At 34.6% G+C, this 26,196-nt stretch overlaps 1 protein-coding gene across 4 annotated transcripts; it reads right to left on the bottom strand.

Annotated features, from left to right (window-relative positions):
- Nucleotides 1-427: 427 nt before the first annotated feature.
- On the bottom strand, nt 428-3,894 carry LOC114323360 (GDSL esterase/lipase At4g10955). 4 transcript variants are annotated; one of them, XM_028270936.2, is made up of 3 exons: nt 3,738-3,894; nt 1,785-1,897; nt 428-1,593 (listed from the first exon to the last, which is right to left on the bottom strand). In XM_028270936.2, the coding sequence occupies exons 2-3, from the start codon at nt 1,844-1,846 to the stop codon at nt 627-629; spliced, it is 1,029 nt and encodes a 342-aa protein (XP_028126737.2). In that variant the 5' UTR covers nt 1,847-1,897; nt 3,738-3,894; the 3' UTR covers nt 428-626. The 4 variants fall into 4 exon arrangements, with proteins under 4 accessions (XP_028126737.2, XP_028126740.2, XP_028126738.2 ...); XM_028270939.2 differs by having other exon boundaries at nt 3,662-3,878; XM_028270937.2 differs by having other exon boundaries at nt 1,785-1,900; nt 3,738-3,878.
- Nucleotides 3,895-26,196: the final 22,302 nt, after the last annotated feature.

The following is a 26,196-nucleotide window of genomic DNA, read 5'->3' as shown; positions in this document are numbered from 1 at the left end:
CTTCGTCATCAGTTGATAAATAGCTCAGAACAAAACCTGAACTACACAACAGATTAGGTTTGGTTATAAATTGTGTAATCCATGAGTAGCTATTCTTTAATGTTAATCACCGATCATTAGTTTTTAAGCAACAAGGGGAACAAAATTTTTTGTGTGTGTGTGTGTGTGTTTTTTTTTTTTTTTCAAAAGGAAAATGAATTCTACTCCTTGGCACTTGGAAAAAGTACTATTAGCCCAATCTGAAACAAGCCCCAATTCATTAGGCTGCAAGTACTATTGTAGAAATAAGGGCCCATGACCATATCAAAGTTTCTTGGGTAACAATTACTCCAATATGGTTCGTTCAAAAAAAAAAATTACTCCAATATGGAGCGACTCAGGAAAGAACGTAAGGGGGAAAAAAAAACCATCCATCCAATGCAATAGCTTAATGAATAGATTCACAAGTTTACTATCATTATGGTATGTAATGATTAGTCCAGATTCTCAAAAACATGTTCAAATTCATAGTACAGTAAAAAGTAGGGAGAAAAGAATCTAGAATTCATCATTAAAGAAAGTATGAGGTTATACCTATATGTTCCTCAAGGAAACATTTGCCCAGAAGAAAAATATCACATCATCAATTACTTGAACTGGTGTAGCTTGAACTGGCATTGCATATTTGGTGTCCACCATTGGTGGATTCCATGAGCTTTCTTAAAATCCTCCGAGGGGCTCAAATTAATAGTTAGATACGCTGAAGGAATGAGATGTGCGGGTTCTGAATCCCTCCCCAGTGCACCTGATAATAGACTTCCTATTGAATTCTGTGTTGCAAGCCTTCCAAGTGATCCGTCACCAACCTTCATCATCTTCAACCTGTGTTCAAAATACCCAATATACTCGGAGGAAATAGGATCCGATGGATTCACAAACAGGTAGGGGATCCAACCTGATAATACAGAAAACGAGTCATCTTTTTGAGGACTTTGATGGTGACCATTTACAGCTACAGCAATTCCAGCTGTAACAACACTGCTTGTGAATCGTATCCAATGCTTCAGTTTTTTGTTTTTTATTTTCTCTATTGGGGCAGATGTGAATGGCGGATTAAAGAGATAAGTTTCTACAAAACATCCAATCTTGACCATATTCTTTCCAGCTAGCAGTGCTATAGCTGAGCCCAAAGAATGTCCAGCTAACCAGATGTTTGCAGCTCCGGCTATAGCAACCATGTTTTGCACAGCCTGCATTGCAATCTGAAAGCGAGTACTCTGTTGAAGACTATTCTGAACGAACTGGAGATCCAACTTGAGATCTTGCGACCTGGTGTCTGGTTTGGCAATCGTACCACGAAAGGCAACAACATATCTTGGAGGATTTTGGACAAAATAGTTACAGTGAGGAGGAAGTTTGAACTCGTAAATGGCACCGAAGATGGAGTGATCAACATTGTCAACCAACACACGAATTAACTGAAAATGGAAGAAGTCCCACCAGGGAGGAGCAAGAGTTTGGGGTCCTTGACGATTCTGTTGGCGGTCGCGTTCCAGAATGTACACTCCCTGAACCAAACTGGCGGCAACAGATCTTCGGTGGTGTGGGTTTTTCCTACAAGAATTTGACATTGAATTGCCTCTTAAAACCCGATGATGAATGGAGGCAGTTTTAAGAACTTGAATGATAAAACTTTTAGAACACCACTAGCAGGATTTTCCCATGGGATTTCTATAGCCCAATTATAATATTGAACCATTAGGTCTGTGGAAGAGTTACACTACCAAAGTGTGAGATGGTCTTACCAATCATCAACAGTCAGGTGTACTGGTCCCGAGAGGCTAAAAATTTCCCTCTCGGAGGCCATTAGCCCAGATGCTTCCCTTTTCTTGTCTTCTTGCTATCCGTAAATAGAAAACTGCTGAGTGTAGAAGAAAATCCAACAAATGAATAAGCATATTCTCAGCAAAACTAAGTGAATGGTACATTAATACAACAATGTTGCACATGATTTTCTTATTAACCATTCAAAATTTCAATGAGCATAACATTATAAAGAACACTTTATTCACAATAAATTCTTCCCCAAATATTCTCTCTTTTTTCAGTTCAACAAGAAATTTACTTGAAAGTGAATGAAGGGAAAAGCTGCCATTCCTAAAGATTAATATGATTGGGCATGCAGCGTGCAAGGGCCAAGTGATGACAAATATGAACCAACTATAAATTTATCATTTTAAACTTCATGAGAAATTGAAGGCTCAGAGTCCTAGCATATGCACAGACAAAACCAATTCAAATATAACTCACAAATCCTATAAACAAATTAAGCTAACTTGACATGTTTTGAACCTTTTATCTTGCGTATAAACGTATTCTTAAAACTTAAGTTTATTTAACATGTAATGAACCTTTTTAATTCAATATAGAGATTCAGATGAAGGAAAATGACGCTTACCATGAGATGATTCAGAAAGGATATAGAAGGTGCTAAAGAAGGATTCAATGAGAAAGTTTTGCACTTAACTTGGCCATTGGTACAATGAAAAGAACATAAATTTGAAGTTAATTTTTGTTTCCTTTGAGCAATATATGCATATATCAGTGTTGGGCTAAAAATGACTACAATATTGAAATTTGGATACAAGAACATCACCATATGCGTTTGCTTGTGTTAATACTTTATAAAAGATGCATATCTATTCTTCTCTCTTTTTTCTTTTTTTCATTCTTGGCAGGTGGAGAACAAATAAAATAAAACATCTAAACAACAAAACTTATGTCAATTGAAAAAGTAAATTACAAGTGGAGATTTACATGGACTACATTCATTAAAGTAATAGACTCAGGGTTTCAGAAGGAAAAAATTGGAAGAATTGTAAATCCATGGAAATTTGGCAAAATAATTTCACTGTCATGGAAGTTCAAGTGAGTTGTGTCCCAGTGATGAGCAAATTCCCCTCCCCAACTCCCAAAAAAATAAATAAAAATTACATACATACTTGACCCTCAGTAAAGTGCCAATGCTGTGCAACAAACATATTGCAATTGAGATGGATGAATACATCTCTTACGTTGTGTTTGGTTGAAGAATTTGGGGAAGAATTTGGAAAGAGAAAGGGAAAAGTTAGGTAAAATGTGAATAAAATATACCTATATTTCACCTAATTTCACACATTTTTTCCCTTTCCCTTTCCAAATCCCTCCCCAAATCCTCTAACCAAACACAGCATTAGTGAAATCAAAACAATTTTCCCTACTTGCAAAAAGAATTGACAGTTATCAGATATGCATACATTAGCTTAAGGCATGAGATACATAATGCTTTCAATAAGGGGAAATAATAATAATAATAATAATAATAATAATAATGGAATTGCTGGTAATGCCTTCACAGAAAACAAGAAAGAAAGACAACGAACACTTATTTGAACCAGGGATTTGGGAAATTGGTAACATCGGTACTCAACAAGGAAAGAGGGCCAAAATTCATATTGAAATTTAGACCAGGAAGCATGGAATTTGAGAGGTCACAAAATATCTATTATAAAAGTATTATCACTAATTCAATGTGTTGCAAAGAAAATTGAAGTATTCTGGCAATAGATATTAGGAAGAAAAAAAAAAACTACAAAACCAGAACCACAACACCACCAGGCACTTATAATCCAAATCCACGTACATTCATTCATTCATTCAAATCGTAGCAATTATAACCCATATCCACATTCATTCATTCAAATCTTAGCAATAAAAACCTGTCAGAGCGTTTAATCGTTACAATTGGAATCCCGAACCCCTTCCTTGCTTGTTTTTATCCGCCTGCAAGAGAGAGAGAGAGAGAGAGAGAGAGTGTGTGTTCGTGAGCAGAACTAACAGAGGAAGGTAAGACTAGCAATGATATGCAAAGCCAACAAGTAATTATTACAGTCTGATTATAATATATTATATTATTTAAATTAGTGGTAAAATTTTATTTTGTAAAATTTACTCATATAATATGTTTTTTATTACTACTTCAAGCAAATCACAAGTGTATGAAAATTCAACTAATTTACATAAAGTAATTTTTTTATTTAATTTTCAATCACTATTAATAAAATGTGCAGTGATATATTGATATTCTAAACTGTTAAATAAACTCTTCTATTTAAATTTTTAAAAATATCAAATAATTCACTTAAAATATTTACAAATTCCTTTAAAATCTTATTTCTCATAGTATTTTTAAAAAAAAAATGATATTACCGTGTAAAAATTTCATGAATCATTCACAGAAAATTGAGACATTGTGCCTGTTTGGTGCAGCTTAAAAACTGTTTATTTCAGCTTTCAGTTTAATTTAAGTTATTTTGATGTGTTTGGTTTAGCTTATAGCTTATAACTTATAGCTTATAGCTTTTTGGGAGTCAGAAATCAGCTTATTTTTTGAGTGGGGCATGAGATGCTTAATTTATAAGTCAGAAATCAGCTTATATTCATAGTTATAAACTATAAACTATTTAGGCATAATCTATAAGCACTTTCTCACAGCTCCACTCAACAGGGGCATTAAACAAAAGAATGGGACAACGGCTAGCAAGTTGGGAAGCTCTGACTTTGGAGCAAATTGCAATTAATAAAAACATACAAGTCTATATAATACAATAATAACTAATAGACTATTAGATGTAATATAAACATACAAGTCTATATAATACAATAATAACTAATAGACTATTAGATGAAGACAGACTATTAGATGAAGACAGAGTAAACACGCGGTTCAAGACAAATTATATATATATATATATATTGTTTTGCTCGGTCAAGGGGATCTTACTTGGTATAGAATTTGAGTTTGAGCAAAGTGATCAGTCTCGAATTGCTATAAGAGAAATTACCAATCAGAGGAAATGTAAGTAAATTATTACATATAAAGAAATTTATAATTTTAATTATTAATATTGATAAAATTTATCATTATTTTGTAATTATTTTAAAAATTTTGGACTGATCTGAAATTTTCCCATTTTTATCTACTAATAAAGAAATAAATTATTTGTGTACAATTTATGTGGTGTGTTGCTAGGTTTCGGACTTCACAAGTAAAATACAGAGGAAGAAGATTCGAGATTAATCTCAGAAAACTTTCGAGTTTTGATTACTGAGGGAGTTTACTTACCAATTAGCATGGCTTTCTTTCATCTCTCACTCTGCATTTCCATATAACAATTTCTCATTAATTTACAAATTAAGGCCTCATTTGGCAATTAAATTTTTTAGCTTAAAATTAGAAAGTCACTAAAAAAATTAAAAAGCCGACTAACTTATATAAAAAAGTAAAAATTTCATTTTTCTCTCTATTTTTTGTATATTTTTTCGTAAAAAAATTAAAAAGTCATCCAAAAATATTAAGTAGCGTTTGGTTTACTTTTCAAAATTTAACTCTGTTTTTAAATCATGATTTGAATCAAAACTCATAATCAAATAAATTTTTAAAATACAACTCAAAATTATTTTCAAAACTTCTCTCTTCTCTTTCTTTTTTATTATTATTAATCAATTATTTTTTCTCTCTCATCTATCCTCTCAAATTTTATACATCAATCAATCAAAACAAATTACAAATCATCCTATAACTATTTTCCAAACTCATAACTAAATAAATTTTCTTTTGGAAAATGCCTGGTAGCTCGAAGCTACCAGGGTCGAAAATGGCTTGAGAGGAAGAGAGAGAGAGAGGGAGAGGGAGAGGGAGAGAAAGAGAGGGAGAGGAGAAAGAGAAGGGAGGGAGAGGAAGAAGGTCGGCGTCGCAGCTCCCCGCCCCGCCGTCGTCGCAGCTCCCGCCGTCGTCGTAGCTCCCGCCGCCGCCTCTGCTTCCTCCTCCGTCGTAGCCCCGCCGATGTCGCAGCGCCACCGTTGTCTCCCCAGCCTCCCCTCCTCCTCAAACCGATTTTTATGGCTCCCTCCCCTCCCTCCTCCTCCTCCTCCTCCTCCTCCTCCCTTCTCTTCTTCTCCCTTCTTCTTCTTCTTTTTCTTCCTCTTCGTTCTGCAAAACCAGGGAAGAAAGAAAAAAAAAAAAAAAAAACAAAATCGACACCAAAACGACGTTGTTTTGGTGTCGAGCCGCGTTTCGAGCCGCGACATTCGAGCTACGTAGCATGATCGTTTTCTTTTTCAATTCACGATTCAAAAGCTCAAAGCTCAAAACACAACTCCACACTCAAATCATAATTCTAAAACTAAACCCAACGGACCCTTTTTTTTTTATCACATATTTTAGTCAAAAAATTAAAAAAATTACTAAAATAATATATTCTCAAACGAGACCTAAATGTAAGAAAAAAAATTACTTTTTTAGTTATTTTTCACCAAATCACCCCATTAAAATAAACTATAAATATATGTAACTATTCCATTTATTTTTATTATGAGGGAAAATTACAATATAAAATCATTTTAATATATATAGTTAACATATTATTCCATGCTTGAATTGTGTGTTCTGTTTCATATGATAACAAAGTCTCGTAACTTATCATCGCCATCAATATGATGTCCATTGTGATATAGATCTGTATTCACAAAGTATTACTATAATCAAAATAAAAAGCTATTAAATAAAAGTTAATTTTCATTCAAGGATATAAATGTTCTTACTTTTAAATTTAAAGCGATATGGAAAACAAATTTTTTTTTTTTTTGAAAACAAGAAAGAATGAGATAATTCTTGAAATTGTGTGTATATATATTGTGGTAATCTTGCATTGAGTTAGAAAGCTTTCCTTTTTGAAATTCTTAAATCATGGGATAAGTCATGATAATTTAAATGAAATTATTAAATCATGAAATAATTATGGCAAATTTAAATTTGTATTGTGATAATTATGAATGTAAAATTTATACTTAAATAAGCTAATCAATAAAGGTTTTGATTTTAAAAATAATTTTGCATGAAGTTTTGAAACTCACATAATATCTCTTTTTACAAACATTCTTTTGTAAAATATATAAATAATCTCGACGTTATTCTTATTACTCATTAATAGAAAAGTTATGAGCTAATTATGATAATTTTAAATTTGTATTTAAACTTATAAATCATGGGATAGATTATTATAATTTTAAATTTATATTGTGCCAATTTTAAATTTAAATTAATAGATTGCTTCCCATATTTAGTGACGCTCAAATTTAAATTTTGAAATGGATTAACATACTTCTTTTGTTTTTTTTTTCTTTCTTTTTTTAGATTTGATATACTTTCTATTTGAAAGTCATAAATCAAGGGATATTAATTTTTATTTTTATTTTTATTTTTTTGCTTGAATAAGAGCTAGCCAATAAAGGATTTTTTTAATTTTTAAAAATCAAAAAATTATGAAATTTAGATTGGGAATTTGAAACTCTTAGAGACCTTATGGGTTATTAACCCCATTTTCCTTGTATAATATATAGATATTTTAATAGGGGAATTTTTTTTAAGGTCCCTAATAAGAGTAATTTACAGCATAAAGGACACCAAAAATAGGAATGATGTCTCAGGTCCCTCACTAACGACAAACGCGTTTTTAATTTTTTTTTGGATCAAAATACCCTTCACAGATCAACATAGAATGCTCAACTCGATTGCATTCCGACGACTCAATTCATTCCAAGCATCCAACCATTTTCATGAGTAAGAGAACATGAGAATTAGGGTTTCACTATCATCTTCACTGTCGCCATTACGGTTTCATTATCTTCTGCCAAACTCTTTTCAATTCGTTCCTCACAAATTTCTCTGACCCGTTTTCATTGTTCATCGTCATCTCAGTTCATCTTCATCTCATTGCATCTTCATCTCAAGCCATTTTAGTTCGAAATTAGGGTTTTCATTATCACTTTGGTAAGTTTTCTCCAATCCAACTAGTTTTTCTCCGAAACACAGTTGACTAGCCTTCCATTAATTAGGATTTCAATTTCGTAATAAAAACCTACATGAATTTGAAAAATGTTATTTCTCTAAGTTTGACTAGCCTTCCATTATTCTTGAAAATGTTTGTGTGATTTTGTCTGTAAATTTCTCTGTCATTTGAATTTCTCTGGTATTTGCTTGATCTATGTGTTTTCTTTGAATTTTCTCTGGCATGTTTATTCCCCCATTTGTTTCTGGTTATTCCATATTTTTCTCTGGTTTTCTGTAAATTTCTCTGGCATTTTCATATTATGGAATTCATATTTTTTTTGGCTTGCCATGTTTAATTTTCTCTGTCATATATGTAATTTTCTCTGGCTTGCCATGTGTAATTTTCTCTGGTATGTTTATTTTGTTCCATTCTTAAATTTTCTATGGCCACATCACTTTTCTCTTTTGTGTGGTTCTGTCATGTTCCATTTTCTCTAGTTGTTTGTAAATTTCTCTGACATTTTCATATTATGGAATACACACGTGCTTAATTTTCTCTAGCTTACCATGTGTAATTTTCTCTGGTATGTTTATTTTGTTCCATTCTTGAATTTTCTCTGGCCACATCACTTTTCTCATTTGTGTGTGCCTGTTATGTTCAATTTTCTCTGGTTGTCTATAAATTTCTCTGGCATTTTCATATTATGGAATGACATTTTCTCTAGTTTGCCTTGTTTAATTTTCTTTGGCATATATGTAATATTTTCTGGCTTACCATGTGTAATTTTCTCTGATATGTTTATTTTGTTCCACACTTGAATTTTCTATGGCTACATCATTTTTCTCCTTTGTGTGTGTCTGTCATGTTCTATTTTCTTTGGTTGTCTGTAAATTTCTCTGGAATTTTTATATTATGGAATGCATATTTTCTCTAGCTTGCCTTGTTAATTTTCTCTGGCATATATGTAATTTCTCCTGGCTTGCCATGTGTAATTTTCTCTGGTATATGTTTAGTTTGTTCCATTCTTGAATTTTCTCTGGCCACATCACTTTTCTCCTTTGTGTGTGTTTGTTATGTTCCATTTTCTCTTGTTGTCTGTAAATTTCTCTGGGATTTAATGTTGACATCTTTATGTTTTCATTGTCTAAAAATGACGAAACGTAAAAGTAGCAAAACACCATAAACACCAAGTAAGAAACAGAAACTCTATAAATAAGATAATCTAATTTGAATATTTCTTAAAACTAACTATACCTATAATTTGTATGCAGTGTGGATTGTGGCCTCTTCATTTGCTACATAATGAGACAATATAGCAACCATGAACCTATCAGCTCAACATTGTCAAAACAAGACGTAAGGTTCACGAGGACAGAAAATCATAGAGAGATTTGCGACCGAAATTGGCCGGTCATGGATAGAACCAATTGAAATATCACCAAAAGAAGAACTAAAAGTATAATAGTGAAAGCATACTAGTGAAATGAAGACAATGTACACAATGTAATAAGGAATGACCCTTCAATTTTTTTTTTTCGTACATTGAAGAAATGATGTTTTTGACATATATGTATATATATTGTTTTAACTAATGTAAATTTCATAACTATCAATGGTTAAATATTTTTTTTATAATGCATATTTAGTGGTGATTATCAACACAATCCACACAAAGAAAATTGTCTAAAGAAATTTTTCTTGTATGAAGTTACCAGAATTTCACAGAAAAATTTAACTCGTATCGTGCCAAAATGGTGCCTATATGATCATGTAATTTGTAATGCACTGTGTTGGTACGAAACAATCATCAAATTCAAAAAACACAATGCACATTCTAGTTTTCTCTGCTATTGGCAAATTTCTCTAGATGAATTTGAGCACACAAAACACAGTGCACTATTAGCAATTTTCTCTGGATGAATTTGACCTCACAAAACATAGTGCAGAAAGTAATTTTCTCTGCTAGTGGCAAATTTCTCTAAATGAATTTGCCACAATGCACATAGTAAATTTCTCTGGATGAATTTCACCTCACAAATTTATCTAGATGAATTTGACCTTACAAAACATAGTGCACAAAGTAATTTTCTCTGTTACTGACAAATTTCTCTGGATAAATTTGCCACAATGCACATAGTAAATTTCTTTGGATGAATTTGACCTCACAAATTTCTCTACTATTGACAAATTTCACTGGATGAATTTGACCTCATAAAACGCAATGCACATAGCAAATTTCTCTGCTATAGGAAAATTTCTCTGGATCAATTTGATTGGTATTATAAAGGCACTTCCAAAATATGTTTCTAAAAACGCAACATAAAAAGTAATTTTCACTGCTATTAAAAAATTTCTCTGGATGAATTTGATTGGTATTATATATGCACTGTCCAAAAAGTACATTTCACAAAACAAAATACACAAAGTAATTCTCAAATGTATTATTCAATCAGTAAATGTAATATCCTCAACTATTTAACAAAGATTCCTTGCATGTCCTCTTATTATAGCGATCAATCCTATCACATCGACTACACTTAATCACCCTTTTAAACTCTTCAGTAGAAGTAATTTTGTTCTTCTTTGGCCTCCCAGCTGGTCTCTTACTCAATGCAAGTAAAATCATAGCATCATCAATTCAATTCGCATGAAACATTAATGATAATAGTATCATTCCTATATTTGCACAGCAACAACACTGCACTATCTATCTAAACTGAAACAAAAAAATACCAAAAATAACTTGTTCAATATAAAAATACTTCACAAGAACAACATAAAAGTCTAGAGAAATTTCTAATTATTATAATTTTCTCTGGATTATAATACCTACCTTATAATGTTCTCTGGACTCAAATAAAAGTCCAGAGAAATTTACAAACTTAAATTCACCTTCAAGATAACAAAAACAAAATTACAGAAGAATTAATGAATCTAGAGAAAATCACAGAGATATTCAATGCTAACTATTAAACACAATCACAGACAAAAATCACACAGAAGATCAGTTATCAAATTATAAGCTTCTCTGTGATTTTCACTGGACTACAAGCTTATAATTTTCTCTGTGTGATTGTGCATTATTGGACTCAAATCAGAATGCAGCGAAATTTCTCTGGAATATAAACATACAATTTTCTCTGGAATATGAACATATAATTTTCTCTGGAATACAAAGCAAAGTGTAGAAAAATGAAAAGTGCAGAATAAATGAAAAAAACAGAGCACAAAACTTAAGACAGTGAAGAAAAACAGAGCCGGTCTCCAAACACGAAGAACAAAACTTATCATTGATAAACATGTAACACAGAATGAAAAATCAACTCCATTGTCAATAACAAAGAATGAAAAATCAACTTCAAAAATCAAAAAATAATTCACTAAGCTGGCTTTTCTATCACTTTGATCAAAACTAAAAATAAAAACCTAATTCAAAATAAACTACAAAAACTTATTTGAAATCGGAGTCCATATATACAAATCAAATGAAAAATAAAAAACTTAAACTGATTATTAAACTTACCTGATTCAGCTCTACTGGAAATTCGAGCTTCAACACGACTTCAACTTCTACTGTGACACCTCGAACGTTTAGTCAAGTCCATACAAATATTTATATTTATATATAATTATGGTTGCACGTGATAATAGATTATTACATGAATAAATGTATAAATCTAGAATGGCGTTGGGTTATTAATTAGGGATTATTATTTGAGGCTAACTATAAAATTTATAGTACAAATAAAATAAAATAAAATAAAATAAAAGAGAAAAAAAAAAGAGGGAATAAATAATAATATAAATAATAATAATAATGGGTATGGTAATAAAATAAATAATTAATTTTCTGTTGGTATGTGTTAATGTGTAATTTAATTAAAAAAATTAATTTACTTATATAATTATATTAAAATATTGGGTCAAATGTAATTATCTTAATTGTTGGGTCAAATGTAATTATCTTAATTGTTATCCTAATTAATTCTTAAGATAGGAATGAATCTCGGGTGAATCAGAAATAATCTGGGGAGTGATTCGAATCGGCCACGTGTCGGCCAATCAGTGGACTCGTTTCACTATAAATAGTGAAGTTGTTCAATCTGTGGAAGTAAGAAACAGAAAAGAAGAAAGGAAAAGAAAGAAAGAAGAAAGAAAGAAAAGAGAGTGGAAGAAATACGTAAATAAGTTGGGTTAGTGGAGGAAGGCTAATGGTCACTATTAAGGTGAGTTATATTATACCTTGAGTTACCAAAATGTATTTTACTTATGTTTTGACTTACCAAAATCTATTTTATAAAAGTTATGTTTTATTAGTACATTTATAAAAGTTATGTTTTATAAAGGTTTCAGTTACGTGGTTTTATTTCTGAATCCTTTTTGCTTAAAAGGAAACCCATGGATATGTTTGTTTTTATTTTAAAGAATATTTGGCTATAACCTTATGTGAAAATATGTTTTGTGAATACCACCACGGGAGTCCCATGCCTTGGGGGACTTAAATAACCATTGGCTTAGTGATTGACCACTTTGTGGCCCAGTGTTTGTCATGGATCCATTGACCAGTGTAGTGCTAGTCACTTAGTGATGTACCGTTGTTATAGTGATTATTTCAGTTTCTTTAGTGATGTACCGTGGTTATAGTGATTATTTCAGTTTCTGGCACTTAATTAAATTATGTATTCAATTCAACTCAATCTATAATGTTTTAAATATCCATGGCTATTTTGTGCCCTCATAGTATAATATTTCTCACTCTGCTATGTGCTTATAGCTGTTACCCCTTTCAGGTGACGAGGTTTAGCGGGATCAAGATGGAAAATGAATCGCTATGTTATTTTGTTTTTTTTTTTCTGTCTTCTATTATTAAACTCTTGTAATACTATGAAGCACCAATGACTATGTTTATTACCTTCAAAATAAACAGTTGATACCCAGTTACTTATCCTAATTTATTTAAATTATCCGTTTGCGTTGTAAAATTTTCTGAATTTCCTTATTGTATTTCATTTATCTTGTTACGACATTAAACCCTTGGAGTACCGGGTTTGGGTCGTGACAAAAGTGGTATCAGAGCAATGGTTCTTTTAAAAAAAAAAAAAAAATAATAATAATAATAATAATAATAATAATAATAATAATAAATAAAGAAAGAAAATAAATAAATAAATAAATGAAAAAAAAAAAATGTATTAAACTTGCATTATTATATGTCTAACGCATATAAGTCATGTTATATATATGTCTAGGCTAAGTTTTCTTGTGTTGTAGGACATGGCAAACCTATTGGAGCTATTCTGGTACGAGCCCCCAGAAGCTTATCTCCTCCCAAACCAGTTAGAGGGCTGGGGTGACTCAGAGAGTCTGATCAGGCAAGCCCATCCAACACTTGACCATCTTATGGAAAGATCCGTTTACTTACAGGCTGACCCCGATGAGGACCTATTATTCTGGAGACTTAGCCGAGACAGCACCCGCGAAAGGTACATAGGACCAACCCACGTTGTTGGTCTTGCTCCAGATATAGAACCACCACATTTTCTGGTCGCACCTCTACCCGTAGGCTTTGCAGAGAGGAGGGGACCTGCATATCCTAGTAGCCACCTTCGCACCACGACACCACCTCCCCAGCACATTGTCTATACCCCAGCTGTGGACTTTACCGACGGTGCATCATACCTGGAGACACCGATACGGATTACTGGACGGGAATTCTGGGGTTATGATCACGGTACTCCTGTTTACGTGGTTCAGATAGTATGGAGCTGCTTCGGAGTTGAGCTTAGTGGGTGGGAGTTTGAGTCCAGCATGCAAAGTGAGTTTCCGGAGTTGTTTCATGGACCAGTTTTCCGAGGCTAGTTTCCCTGATGGCCTAATGGATCATTGTAGATATCTGACCAGAAGACCCTTTTTGTGAGCTGACCACGAGTAGTCTAATCCTTTTGTATTAGTAAGATTAGACATTGATTATGACCGCCAGACTGACACCTTATATATGGTAATAATGATGTATCTGGTATTAATGTGATGTATATGTGGTAATGTTAACATAATGATAAGGATATTATATTATCTAGTATTAATGTGATGTATATGTGGTAATGTTAACATGATGATACGGTGGTGATATTATAGCAAAATTAAAATAATATATACAAATGTGGTAACAATAGAACTAATATGTTACATATGACGTTATATCAAAAATTGTTTCAATATGATATCACACTTACATCATTTTACCTTGTAGTAATGACCAACGAAGGAAACGAAAACGGATCATCAGTCAGCGGTACCATCCCAACAGAACAGAACATGGAAAGGGCAGTCACCAACTTTTTACAGGCCTTGCAAAACAGCATAACCAATGGGACAGTAGAAAGACAAGAAGGATTAACTACGATCAAACAATTTCAAGATCTGAAACCCACCACGTTTATCGGTAGTCCAAACCCATTAGTAGCAGAGGCTTGGGTCAGGGACATGGAGAAAATCTTCCGCGCACTACCTTGCACAGAAAGGCAGAAGGTGACTTTTGCCACTTTCACCTTCAAAGACGATGCACAAGAATGGTGGCTCCTTACCTTGGAAAAGGAAGATATTGTGACTTGGGCGAGGTTTTTAGAAGTATTCTATGAAAAGTACTTTCCAGATTCACTACGGGAACAAAAAGCGTCAGAATTCATACATCTAAGGCAAGGAACCATGACAGTGGCCGAATATGAAAGTAAGTTCACACAGCTGGCACGATTCGCGACATATGTCATTCCCACCGAAGCCCGAAAGGCCAGGAAATTTGAAGCAGGGTTGGATCCTGAAATTAAGGACAGACTGGAGGTTCTAAAACTACCAACCTACGCGGCGGTGGTAGATCGAGCGTACATTGCGGAAAAAGGAATTAAAGCTTTGCGATCTAGAGAGCCAAGTTAGAGGAAACGATTTTGGGAAAGAGATAACAGAAGACCCAATGTAGCACCTCCCAAAAGAATAAATACAAGCACAACCAGTTCAATCGGTCCAAGCAATCAAGGTCCTACAGACCTTAAAGGTGGCGTTATTCTAGCTTGCTCTACCTGTGGAAGAACTCATTGGGGACCATGCCGTCAGGATACGAGAGCATGTTTTAGGTGCGGCCAAGTTGGTCACTTATTGAGAAATTGTCCAAAGCTCGTCCGCCCCTTTGAACCAGTCCGAAAACCCGCGGTACCTGAAGGAGCGAGAAAAGACCAAAAACGCCAAGGAAGAGCTTTTGCCCTGGTGCCTGGAAACCCAGAAGTTACTGAAAATGTTGTGTCAGGTACACTCTCTATTTGTGGTCACTTAGCCCATGTTCTCTTTGACTCTGGTTCAACCCATTCTTTTGTTACACCACGCTTTGCTACCAAGTTAACGCCAATGCCCGAACCCTTAGGATACATACTATCTGTGTCTTTTCCCTCTGGAAATTCCGCTCTTAGTACTGATGTATACAAATCTTGCACTGTATCCTTAAAAGGTGAAACCTTACACGTAGACTTGATACCCCTTGGCATTAGTACCTTTGATGTAATTTTAGGAATGGATTGGCTAGCTGCTAATCGTGCCTCTATCGATTGTAAAGCCAAAAAGGTGTTCCTCAAGTCACCAAACCAACTCGAGCTTGTCTTCGAAGGAACTAGGGCCTCTCCCCCTCCCTGTATTATATCTTTCATAACAGCCCAACGACTGCTAAGAAAGGGTTGTTGTGGTTGTATCTGTTACGTGATTGATACTCAACAAGAAACCCCCACACTTGATGCGATCCCCGTAGTTCGAGAATTTCCGGACGTGTTTCCTGAAGACCTGCCTGGCATCCTAGTTGATCGGGAAATCGAGTTCACCATTGAAACTCAACCTGGTACCCAACCAATCTCAAAGACCCCTTACCGCATGTCCATGGCAGAATTGAAAGAACTAAAAACTCAACTCCAAGAATTACTGAATAAAGGCTTCATCCGACCAAGTACTTCACCATGGGGAGCTCCGGTGCTGTTCGTAAAGAAAAAGGATGGTACAATGAGGTTATGTATCGACTATCGAGAACTAAATAAAGTCACCATCAAAAATCGGTACCCCTTGCCACGAATCGACGACTTGTTTGACCAACTGCAAGGCGCCCAAGTGTTCTCAAAAATTGATTTGCGTTCTGGCTACCATCAACTAAAAGTCAAAACGGAAAGCATCGAAAAGACTACCTTTAGGACCCGTTATGGGCACTACGAGTTTCTTGTCATGCCATTCGGCGTCACCAATGCTCCAGCGGCCTTTATGGACCTCATGAATCGAGTGTTCAAACCCTTTCTTGATGAGTTCGTCATTGTCTTCATTGATGACATTCTTATATACTCGAAATCGCCAGAAGATCATGGACACCACTTACGAAAAGTCCTACAGATATTACGTGATCACAAACTTTATGCCAAATTGAAGAAATGCGAATTCTGGATCACTAGTGTACACTTCCTCGGTCACGTCATTAACAAAGATGGCATTTCAGTTGATCCCCAAAAGGTTGCGGCAATCGTAGATTGGCCACGACCTACTAACGTATCCGAGATTCGAAGTTTCTTGGGCCTAGCTGGCTACTACCGGCGCTTTGTGCAAGACTTCTCGAAGATAGCTTCACCATTGACCCGGTTAACTCAAAAGAACACACCCTTTGAATGGACGGACAGGCAGGAACGTTGCTTCCAAGACTTGAAGGACAGACTCGTAACGGCTCCAATACTAGCACTCCCCGCGGAGGCAGAAGGGTTTATAATTTACAGCGATGCCTCATACAATGGTTTGGGTTGCGTTCTTATGCAAAACGGGAAGGTCATTGCTTATGCCTCTCGCCAACTGAAGACTCACGAAAGGAACTATCCAACTCACGATCTAGAATTGGCTGCGGTGATCTTCGCCCTCAAAATCTGGCGTCATTATCTCTATGGGGTAGCCTGCGAAATCTACACCGACCACAAAAGTCTCAAATATCTGTTTACACAGAAGAAATTGAATATGAGGCAACGACGATGGCTAGAATTCATGAAGGACTACGATATAGAGATTCATCATCATCCCGGCAAAGCTAATGTAGTAGCAGACGCACTAAGTCGAAAAACGACCAAAAGTTTGGCATGTACACTCATTCCCCGCAAGATCCATGGATTGCTCGCCAACATAATCGTGGAACCCGAGTTGATGGAAGAAATTAGAGCCCGCCAATGTGAAGACAAACTTTTGAAGGAAAAATACGAAGAACAAGGAAATACGCCTGATCCTGACTTTAAAATTAGCAATGGGATACTAAAATTTCGAAATCGAATTTGCGTACCCGACCTTCCAGAACTCAAGAAAAGGATATTAGTAGAAGCCCATAACTCGAGGTTTGCAATCCATCCTGGCAATACAAAGATGTATCACGATTTGAAGGAATACTTTTGGTGGACCGGAATGAAGAAAGACATAGCAAGCCATGTCTCCAAATGCCTGCGTTGTCAACAAGTTAAAGCGGAACATCAGCGACCTGCAGGAATGTTGCAACCACTCCCTATACCTGAATGGAAGTGGGAACACATTACTATGGACTTCGTGGTCGGGCTACCATGATCTTTTTCAAAGAATGATGCAATATGGACTATAGTAGACCGATTGACAAAGTCAGCACACTTTCTACCAATCAAAATCATGTACCCTCTAAATAAGTTTGCCACTATATATATCAAAGAGATTGTTCGGTTGCATGGTATCCCAGTATCAATTGTGTCTGATCGAGATCCTCGTTTCGTGTCTCATTTCTGGAATAGATTACAAGAAGCTTTGGGAACTACACTGAAATTCAGCACGGCCTATCATCCACAAACCGATGGGCAATCCGAAAGAACAATCCAAACGTTGGAAGACATGTTACGTATATGCGTGTTGGACCTCAAGGGTAACTGGGATGAGCACCTACCTTTGGTGGAATTCGCCTATAACAACAGCTACCAAGCAAGCATTGGAATGGCACCATACGAAGCTCTGTATGGAAGAAGATGTCGATCACCTCTGTGTTGGACGGAGGTCGGGGACAGGAAATTGTTAGGCCCCGAAATCGTGCAATTCACTAGTGAGAAAATCCAACTCATTCAACAGCGAATTCGCACCGCTCAGAGCCGCCAGAAAAGTTATGCAGATACTCGAAGACGAGACTTGGAATTTCAAATAGGGGACCATGTGTTTCTCAAAATCTCCCCAACAAGAGGAGTAATCCGGTTCGGAAAACGCGGGAAACTAAATCCACGTTACATCGGGCCATTCGAGATACTAGAAAGAATTGGTCCTGTAGCCTATCGCCTTGCACTACCTCCTGAGCTATCTAATATCCACAACGTGTTTCACGTTTCAATGCTCCGACGATATCTCCGGGACCCAGAACATGTCATCAACTATGAGAACCTGGAGGTTCGAGAAGATCTCACCTACAAAGAACAACCAGTGCAGATTCTCGATCATCGTAATCAAGTTCTCCGAAATAAGACCATACCGTTGGTAAAAGTCTTATGGCAAAATCATCACATCGAAGAAGCAACGTGGGAAACCGAAGCACAAATGCGAGCTAAATACCCGCACCTCTTCGAAGGTTAAGGTACGTCAAGTTTGAGGACAAACTTCTGTTGGAAGGGGAGAATTGTGACACCTCGAACGTTTAGTCAAGTCCATATAAATATTTATATTTATATATAATTATGGTTGCACGTGATAATAGATTATTACATGAATAAATGTATAAATCTAGAATGGCGTTGGGTTATTAATTAGGGATTATTATTTGAGGCTAACTATAAAATTTATAGTACAAATAAAATAAAATAAAATAAAATAAAAGAGAAAAAAAAAGAGGGAATAAATAATAATATAAATAATAATAATAATGGGTATGGTAATAAAATAAATAATTAATTTTCTGTTGGTATGTGTTAATGTGTAATTTAATTAAAAAAATTAATTTACTTATATAATTATATTAAAATATTGGGTCAAATGTAATTATCTTAATTGTTGGGTCAAATGTAATTATCTTAATTGTTATCCTCATTAATTCTTAAGATAGGAATGAATCTCGGGTGAATCAGAAATAATCTGGGGAGCGATTCGAATCGGCCACGTGTCGGCCAATCAGTGGACTCGTTTCACTATAAATAGTGAAGTTGTTCAATCTGTGGAAGTAAGAAACAGAAAAGAAGAAAGGAAAAGAAAGAAAGAAGAAAGAAAGAAAAGAGAGTGGAAGAAATACGTAAATAAGTTGGGTTAGTGGAGGAAGGCTAAGGGTCACTATTAAGGTGAGTTATATTATACCTTGAGTTACCAAAATGTATTTTACTTATGTTTTGACTTACCAAAATCTATTTTATAAAAGTTATGTTTTATTAGTACATTTATAAAAGTTATGTTTTATAAAGGTTTCAGTTACGTGGTTTTATTTCTGAATCCTTTTTGCTTAAAAGGAAACCCATGGATATGTTTGTTTTTATTTTAAAGAATATTTGGCTATAACCTTATGTGAAAATATGTTTTGTGAATACCACCACGGGAGTCCCATGCCTTGGGGGACTTAAATAACCATTGGCTTAGTGATTGACCACTTTGTGGCCCAGTGTTTGTCATGGATCCATTGACCAGTGTAGTGCTAGTCACTTAGTGATGTACCGTTGTTATAGTGATTATTTCAGTTTCTTTAGTGATGTACCGTGGTTATAGTGATTATTTCAGTTTCTGGCACTTAATTAAATTATGTATTCAATTCAACTCAATCTATAATGTTTTAAATATCCATGGCTATTTTGTGCCCTCATAGTATAATATTTCTCACTCTGCTATGTGCTTATAGCTGTTACCCCTTTCAGGTGACGAGGTTTAGCGGGATCAAGATGGAAAATGAATCGCTATGTTATTTTGTTTTTTTTTTTCTGTCTTCTATTATTAAACTCTTGTAATACTATGAAGCACCAATGACTATGTTTATTACCTTCAAAATAAACAGTTGATACCCAGTTACTTATCCTAATTTATTTAAATTATCCGTTTGCGTTGTAAAATTTTCCGAATTTCCTTATTGTATTTCATTTATCTTGTTACGACATTAAACCCTTGGAGTACCGGGTTTGGGTCGTGACATCTACACTATCAACGAAACTCAACTACTATACGACTACAAAATTCCTATAAAATTTTCACGAAATCTGCATCATCGAAATCTCCATCAATCGCCAAGTTCATCCCAAAGTAATCTTCTACAAAAATAGTAACGTAATCTTCAAATTCCAAAATTAAAAACCACGTATAATATACAAAAGGGTAAAATAGGTATTTTATAAACTAAACTAACATTGAAGGACCTTAGACACCAGAAAATATTATTGTGGATCTCTCCTCATACTAAAAGTTGGATAGGGACCTTAGACCAATTTTCCCATTTTAATAATGCAAACCTACATTATTAATAGAAGTTAATAAGATAAATTGCATTACATGAGTACAGATTTCCAAATTTTGCACTAACACATTATTTGACATAAATTAAATAAGTGCACTTAATTTAGATTAAATCACCTCTCTTCTTTTTTACACATCTTTTTGTAAAAAAATCAAAAAATATTTTTATTTAGATCATTCCAAATAACGGTAAATGAGGTTTCATTTTTGGGAATTGATCACTTTTAGTATATCTTCTCTTTTATGTTCTTGATTGAGTAAATCTAAATGTACTAATCAGGTTCTTTTTTTTCCTTCTCTTTTTTTTTTTTTTTTTTTTGGAAATTGACCATTTTTAGTTCTATTCTCTTAAACGTTTTAGATTGAGTAAATCTAAATGCATTAATGAGGTTTTTTTTTTTATAAAAAAAAAAGTTTGCATCCTCAAAACTATAGGGTTTACATTTTTAAATAAAATATATAAAAAATTTAAAAATTAAAATTAAAATTAAAATTTTCAAAAATTAGTCCCCATTTGTGTTTATATTTGCTTTGAAATTTCTTTGGTTTAATACGTGTTATTGGTTATATATGTGTGTGTATATATGTATATTATGTTGATTTGCTTCTATTATTATATTTAAAATTGAGTTAAAGATTTCAATCAAATAGTAGTTTTTGCTTTGATTTCGATGGGTTAAAAATACTATTATTTTAAGAAAGATATATCTCTATTCGAATAGTAAAATATATATTTTTATTGATAAAATTTAATAGAACATTCTTTTTAAGAAGAACTTTAATAGTTCTTCATCAAAAAAAATATTTATTGAAAGGGACACAATCTTTCTAACACAAGTAAGAATCTGAGGATTTGGATTTTCATTATTCTTTCATTTAGTTATTTATTTATTTATTTTGTCTCAAGCGTTGTTCATTTATGCTTTTTTCCTTCTAAATATCATAATTTAATTTACTTTATCCATTGGAAATGACTATGTTGACTGTGATTAACATAACATTCTCGAAAATAAGAAAATGAGTTAATATGTTTAATGCAACAAATTATCCCCTTACTGATAGGGTAATGTTAGGAATTCCAAATATTTTACGTCTTATATGGGTGTATAGGTCCCACACCAATGTGAGACATTTGATAGAACATCTAATAAAATTTCGGTGGTGCTACATATATCAATTAATGTACACACTAGTGTATAAACTAGTGTTATGATATCAGTAGTGACCCTATTTATTATACAAATTATAAATATCCAAAACTTCTAAAATTATGCCACATCATCTATTGGTACACTAGTGTGTACTCTAATTAATACCTATAGTATTATTTATAAAATATTTAGAATCCCTATTATGTATATATATATATATATATATTTTTTTTTTATAAACTAATTTTTTTGTACTAATTTTACATGTTTTAGTTGTGCATTGAAACACTTGCTGTCATAAAAATTGGTAAGACTAAAATGTGCAATAAGATGAGGGATGATTTTGTCAATTTAAAATTTAAAATTTTTATTTTTTTAAAATTTAAATTATTAGTCTATTTTTGTTAAGAAAAATTGATGAAAAAAATTATATTTTAGTCATTCAACTCAATATGGTGTACATAAAATGTTTAAAATACTAATTCGATTGAATTTAATGAGTAAAATATTATTTTTTTTGTCAGTTTTACCTAACATAAATAGGTTGACGGAATAGATTGAAAACAAATAAAAAGATTATAATTTAAATTAATAAAGTTAAAAATTCAAAGTTTATTTTGTTATAAAGATCAAAATTTAGAATATATATATTGTAATTTTTCCTCATAATAAAAATGAATGGAAAAGTTATATAGTTTATTTTAATGGAGTGATTTGGTGAAAAATAATGAGAAAGGTAATTTTTTTTTACAGTTATACCTCGTTTGAGAACATACTATTTTAGTTTTTTTTTACTAAAATATGAGATAAAAAAAAGGGTCCGTTGTGTTTAGAGTTCTGAGTTTTTGAATCATGATTTGAAAAGAAAAAATTTGTTTGGTTATGAGTTTTGAAAATAGCTTTGGAATGATTTGTAATTTGTTTTTTTGATTGATTGATGTATATAATGTGAGAGAATGCGAGAGGAGAGATGACAGAGAAAAACTAATTGATTGATTGATTAATAATAATAGAAAAGAAAGAGAATAGGGGAATTTTGAAAGTAATTTTGAGTTGTATTTTAAAATTTTATTTGGTTATGAGTTTTGATTCGAATCATAATTTAAAAATTGAGTTGAGTTTTGAAAACTAAACCAAATGCTATCTAATATGTTTAGGATGAAATTTTAGTTTTTTACAAAAAAAAAAATATGAAAAAAGTAGACAAAATAATGAATATTTGACTTTTTTATATAAGTCGTTGGCTTTTTTATTTTTTTAGTGACATTTTGACTTTTAAACTAAACAAATTAAATTATCAAAGGAGGCCTTAATTTGTAAATTAATGAGAAATTGTTATATGGAAATGCAGAGTGAGAGATGGAAGAAAGCCATGCTAATTGGTAAGTAAACTCCCCGAGTAATCAAAACGTGAAAGTTTTCTGAGATAATCTCAAATCTTCTTCCTCTGTATTTTACTCGTGAAGTCCGAAACCTAGCAACACACCACATAAATTGTACAATAATAATTTATTTCTTTATTAATAGATAACAATGGGAAAATTTCAGATCAGTCAAAAAATTTAAAAATAATTACAAAATAATGATAAATTTTATCAATATTAATAATTAAAATTATAAATTTTTTTATATGTAATAATTTATTTACATTACATCTGATTGGTGATTTCTCTTATAGCAATTCGAGACTGATCATTGGAAAAGAGTTGGTTGTTGTCACTTTGCTCAAACTCAAATTCTATACCAAGTAAGATCCCCTTGACTGAGCAAAACAATATATATATTTTGTCGTGAATCGCGTGTTTACTCTGTCTTCATCTAATAATCTATTAGTTATTATTGTATTTGTGGGAGCCGAATAAATTTATATTTAGGAAGGCCAAATATATTTGAAGAAAATCAGGACAAATACTATTCGGCTCTATCCTGGGGGTCCTGAAGTCAAATATTTAAATCGGCCATAAAATCAGTCATACAAGAAGCCGAGTGGAAATAGGCACACAACAGAAAGGTCAAGTGAACAGTTGTGCGCTGGATTAAAAGTGGGCTCAACCCCTGGAACCAGACACGAGTATAAATAAGTGGAACATCAACCAAAGAGAGGTACGTGAAAATAGATAAAAAAAAACTTGAGATAGAAGCTAATTAGAGAGTATATACTAACTTGTTCGTCGGAGTGCTAATTTCGGCACCCCCGACCGGAGTGTTCATCTTTTTTCAGGTGGCAATTAGAGGATCAAGAACGTCCTACAGGATCTAAGAGTATTTCCAAACCACTTCTCCACAATTGGCACCGTCTGCGGGAATACTCAAGCAATACCCATGGCCGGCGTAACAGAAGATCCTCCGATAGTTGCTGATGAAATTACGCCAAGAGATGACTTCACTCCAAGAAACATGCTTGGACCGGAGAATATCGTCGCACGACGGGCCTTGAACTTCGACTCAGTAGTTCAGACTTCACCCTCAACATCAGTGCATGAGACAATGCAGATGATTATGGATCAAGCAAAGCAAAATGAACAGCGGCTGGAGAACATGATGGCTGAGAACGAGTGCATGAGCCAGGATTTGGCTTTGGAGGTGACGAAATCTCAACAGGCCGTATGCCAAGACTAGAGTTGACCTTCGGGAAAGAAGGATCGTTGACGATGTTGACTTTGGAAATACGATAATGACAGTGATTCTGACTCACCATCCTTGGAACCCAGAAAGAAAGGATGAGTAGACGTATCCAGCTCATCTGAAGGAAGTTCGTATTTACGACATAAGCGAGGAAGGATTGAATATTTGAATGAGGAAGATAAGCATGACCCCTTTGTGCGACGAATTGCAAGGGCAGTGCTACCCAAAAAGTTCAAAGCACCGTCGTTCACCCTATACGACGGAAAATCGGACCCCACTGATCACATTCATCATTATAAGCCAGCAATGACATTTCATGCTGACAATAAAGCCCTCATGTGTGGAATATTCCAAGCAGTCTAGGACCACTGGCCGTCAGATGGAATTATAAACTAGAGCTGGGATCGATTAAAAGCTTCCATCAACTCCAAAAGTCTTTCAAGACAAGATTCATCACTATTGAGATCCAACCGAAGCAAGTCGATTATCTCTGGGCGGTGCAAATTAAACCGTAAGAAACCCTTCATGAATATTCGACATGCTATTGGGAATGCTTTAATCTGGTAGATGATGCCTGCAATGACTCCATGGCCATCACCGCCCTTAAGATGGGATTGCATCCTGATAGTCCCTTCCGCAGTTCATTGACCAGACGGCTCCCCGAAACAGTCTTGGCGTTAATGAAGAAAGTCAAAGAGTATTGCAAAGTGGAAGACGATGCCTTGCGGGTCAAAGCTGGGCAGAAAGCCATCGAGATGGCTCTGCCGAGAATCGTTCAGCCGATAAGCGTCGTACCATCAAGGAGCTCCAAGCCACGGAATCGAGCTAAACGAGACAAAAGGCATGACTCGTGTTGATCAGATGATCAATGTTCACATCGAGCGAATGAACAATATCGAGTGGATAACAGGAGCACAAGGCGCCCAGACAAGAAATCCACGGAGTTAATAGAGCCGATCAGTAAGATTTTGTCGAAAGTTCAACACCTTCCATTCTTTAAGTGGCCGCCCAAGATGATGGGACCTCCCGATACGAGGAGACGGAATAAATGGTGTGAGTATCACAAGGACCACGGTCATGACACCGACAGTTGTTATGCACTGAAGGATCACCTGAAGGAGCTAGTACAAGACGGCCGGCTGGTGCAACATGTTCGGAAGAATAATTCATCAAACATAGTAGCCTTACGGCCGGATTCACCTCCACTTGGTGTAATTCATATGATATACAGCTTGCCGACATCATCCGAGGTGCATATAATTCAGTTGCAGACTAGCCCACATAGGTGTAGACACCCCATTTTACTGACCTTAAGACTCAGACATCATCGATTGAGCGCTCAGTGATTGCGCATGTTATGCTCGTTTCGAGGTTTCCGGAGTTTCGGCTGAGAGCCTTGCCTCCGGGCCTTTGAACTCTTTGTGCTTTGGCTCGGTTTGCAGACCAAGCCTTGTTTCTCTTCCCTGGAGGGAGGGAGTGGCCTGTAGACCATCCTCTTGTGGTCGTAGATCACTTTTCGTGGTCGTAGACCACTTTTCACGCTTGGAAACTAGTTTTTGATTTTCGGAGCCTACGGCCATGTGCCTCGTCTCGGGACCCCTTAATGTTCTCCATTTGGCTTGGTTTTTGAACCATGCCTTGTTGCCCCTGCCTAGAGGGACACTATGGTCTGGGAGACCACTTTTGGTGCCGGTAGACTAGTTTTCGAGGCTTCCGGTTGTGCGCTTTGCCTCCTGAACTTTCGTCTTGCATCCATTTTGGTTTATTTTTGGTACAAACCTTATTTTCCTTGTTTAGAAGGTGATACAAGGGTGGGAGACCAGTATTTCCCCTTGGAGACCACTTTTCTTCCCGTTAACCAGTTTTCTGGTCAGACAACTGGTTTTCTTGGTCTTTAGGCCACCTTTTCTGGTCGGCCACCACACCACCACCTTGCTTTCAGTGTGTAGACCACCTTTGCACAGTGGCCGACCACTTTTTCTTCTGGCCGACCACTTTAACTGGTCGGCTACTTTCCAGCTCATTCTTGGAGATATTTTCTTTACAGTTGTAACAACTGGAGGGCACAAAAACCATCCTCCATACACGTGTATGGA

This window comes from Camellia sinensis, chromosome 1, assembly GCF_055761805.1.
Source record: "Camellia sinensis isolate YWXY chromosome 1, ASM5576180v1, whole genome shotgun sequence".
NCBI lineage: Eukaryota > Viridiplantae > Streptophyta > Magnoliopsida > Ericales > Theaceae > Camellia > Camellia sinensis.
Note: the sequence above shows the minus strand (reverse complement) of the source record. Positions and strands in the feature narration are given on the sequence as shown.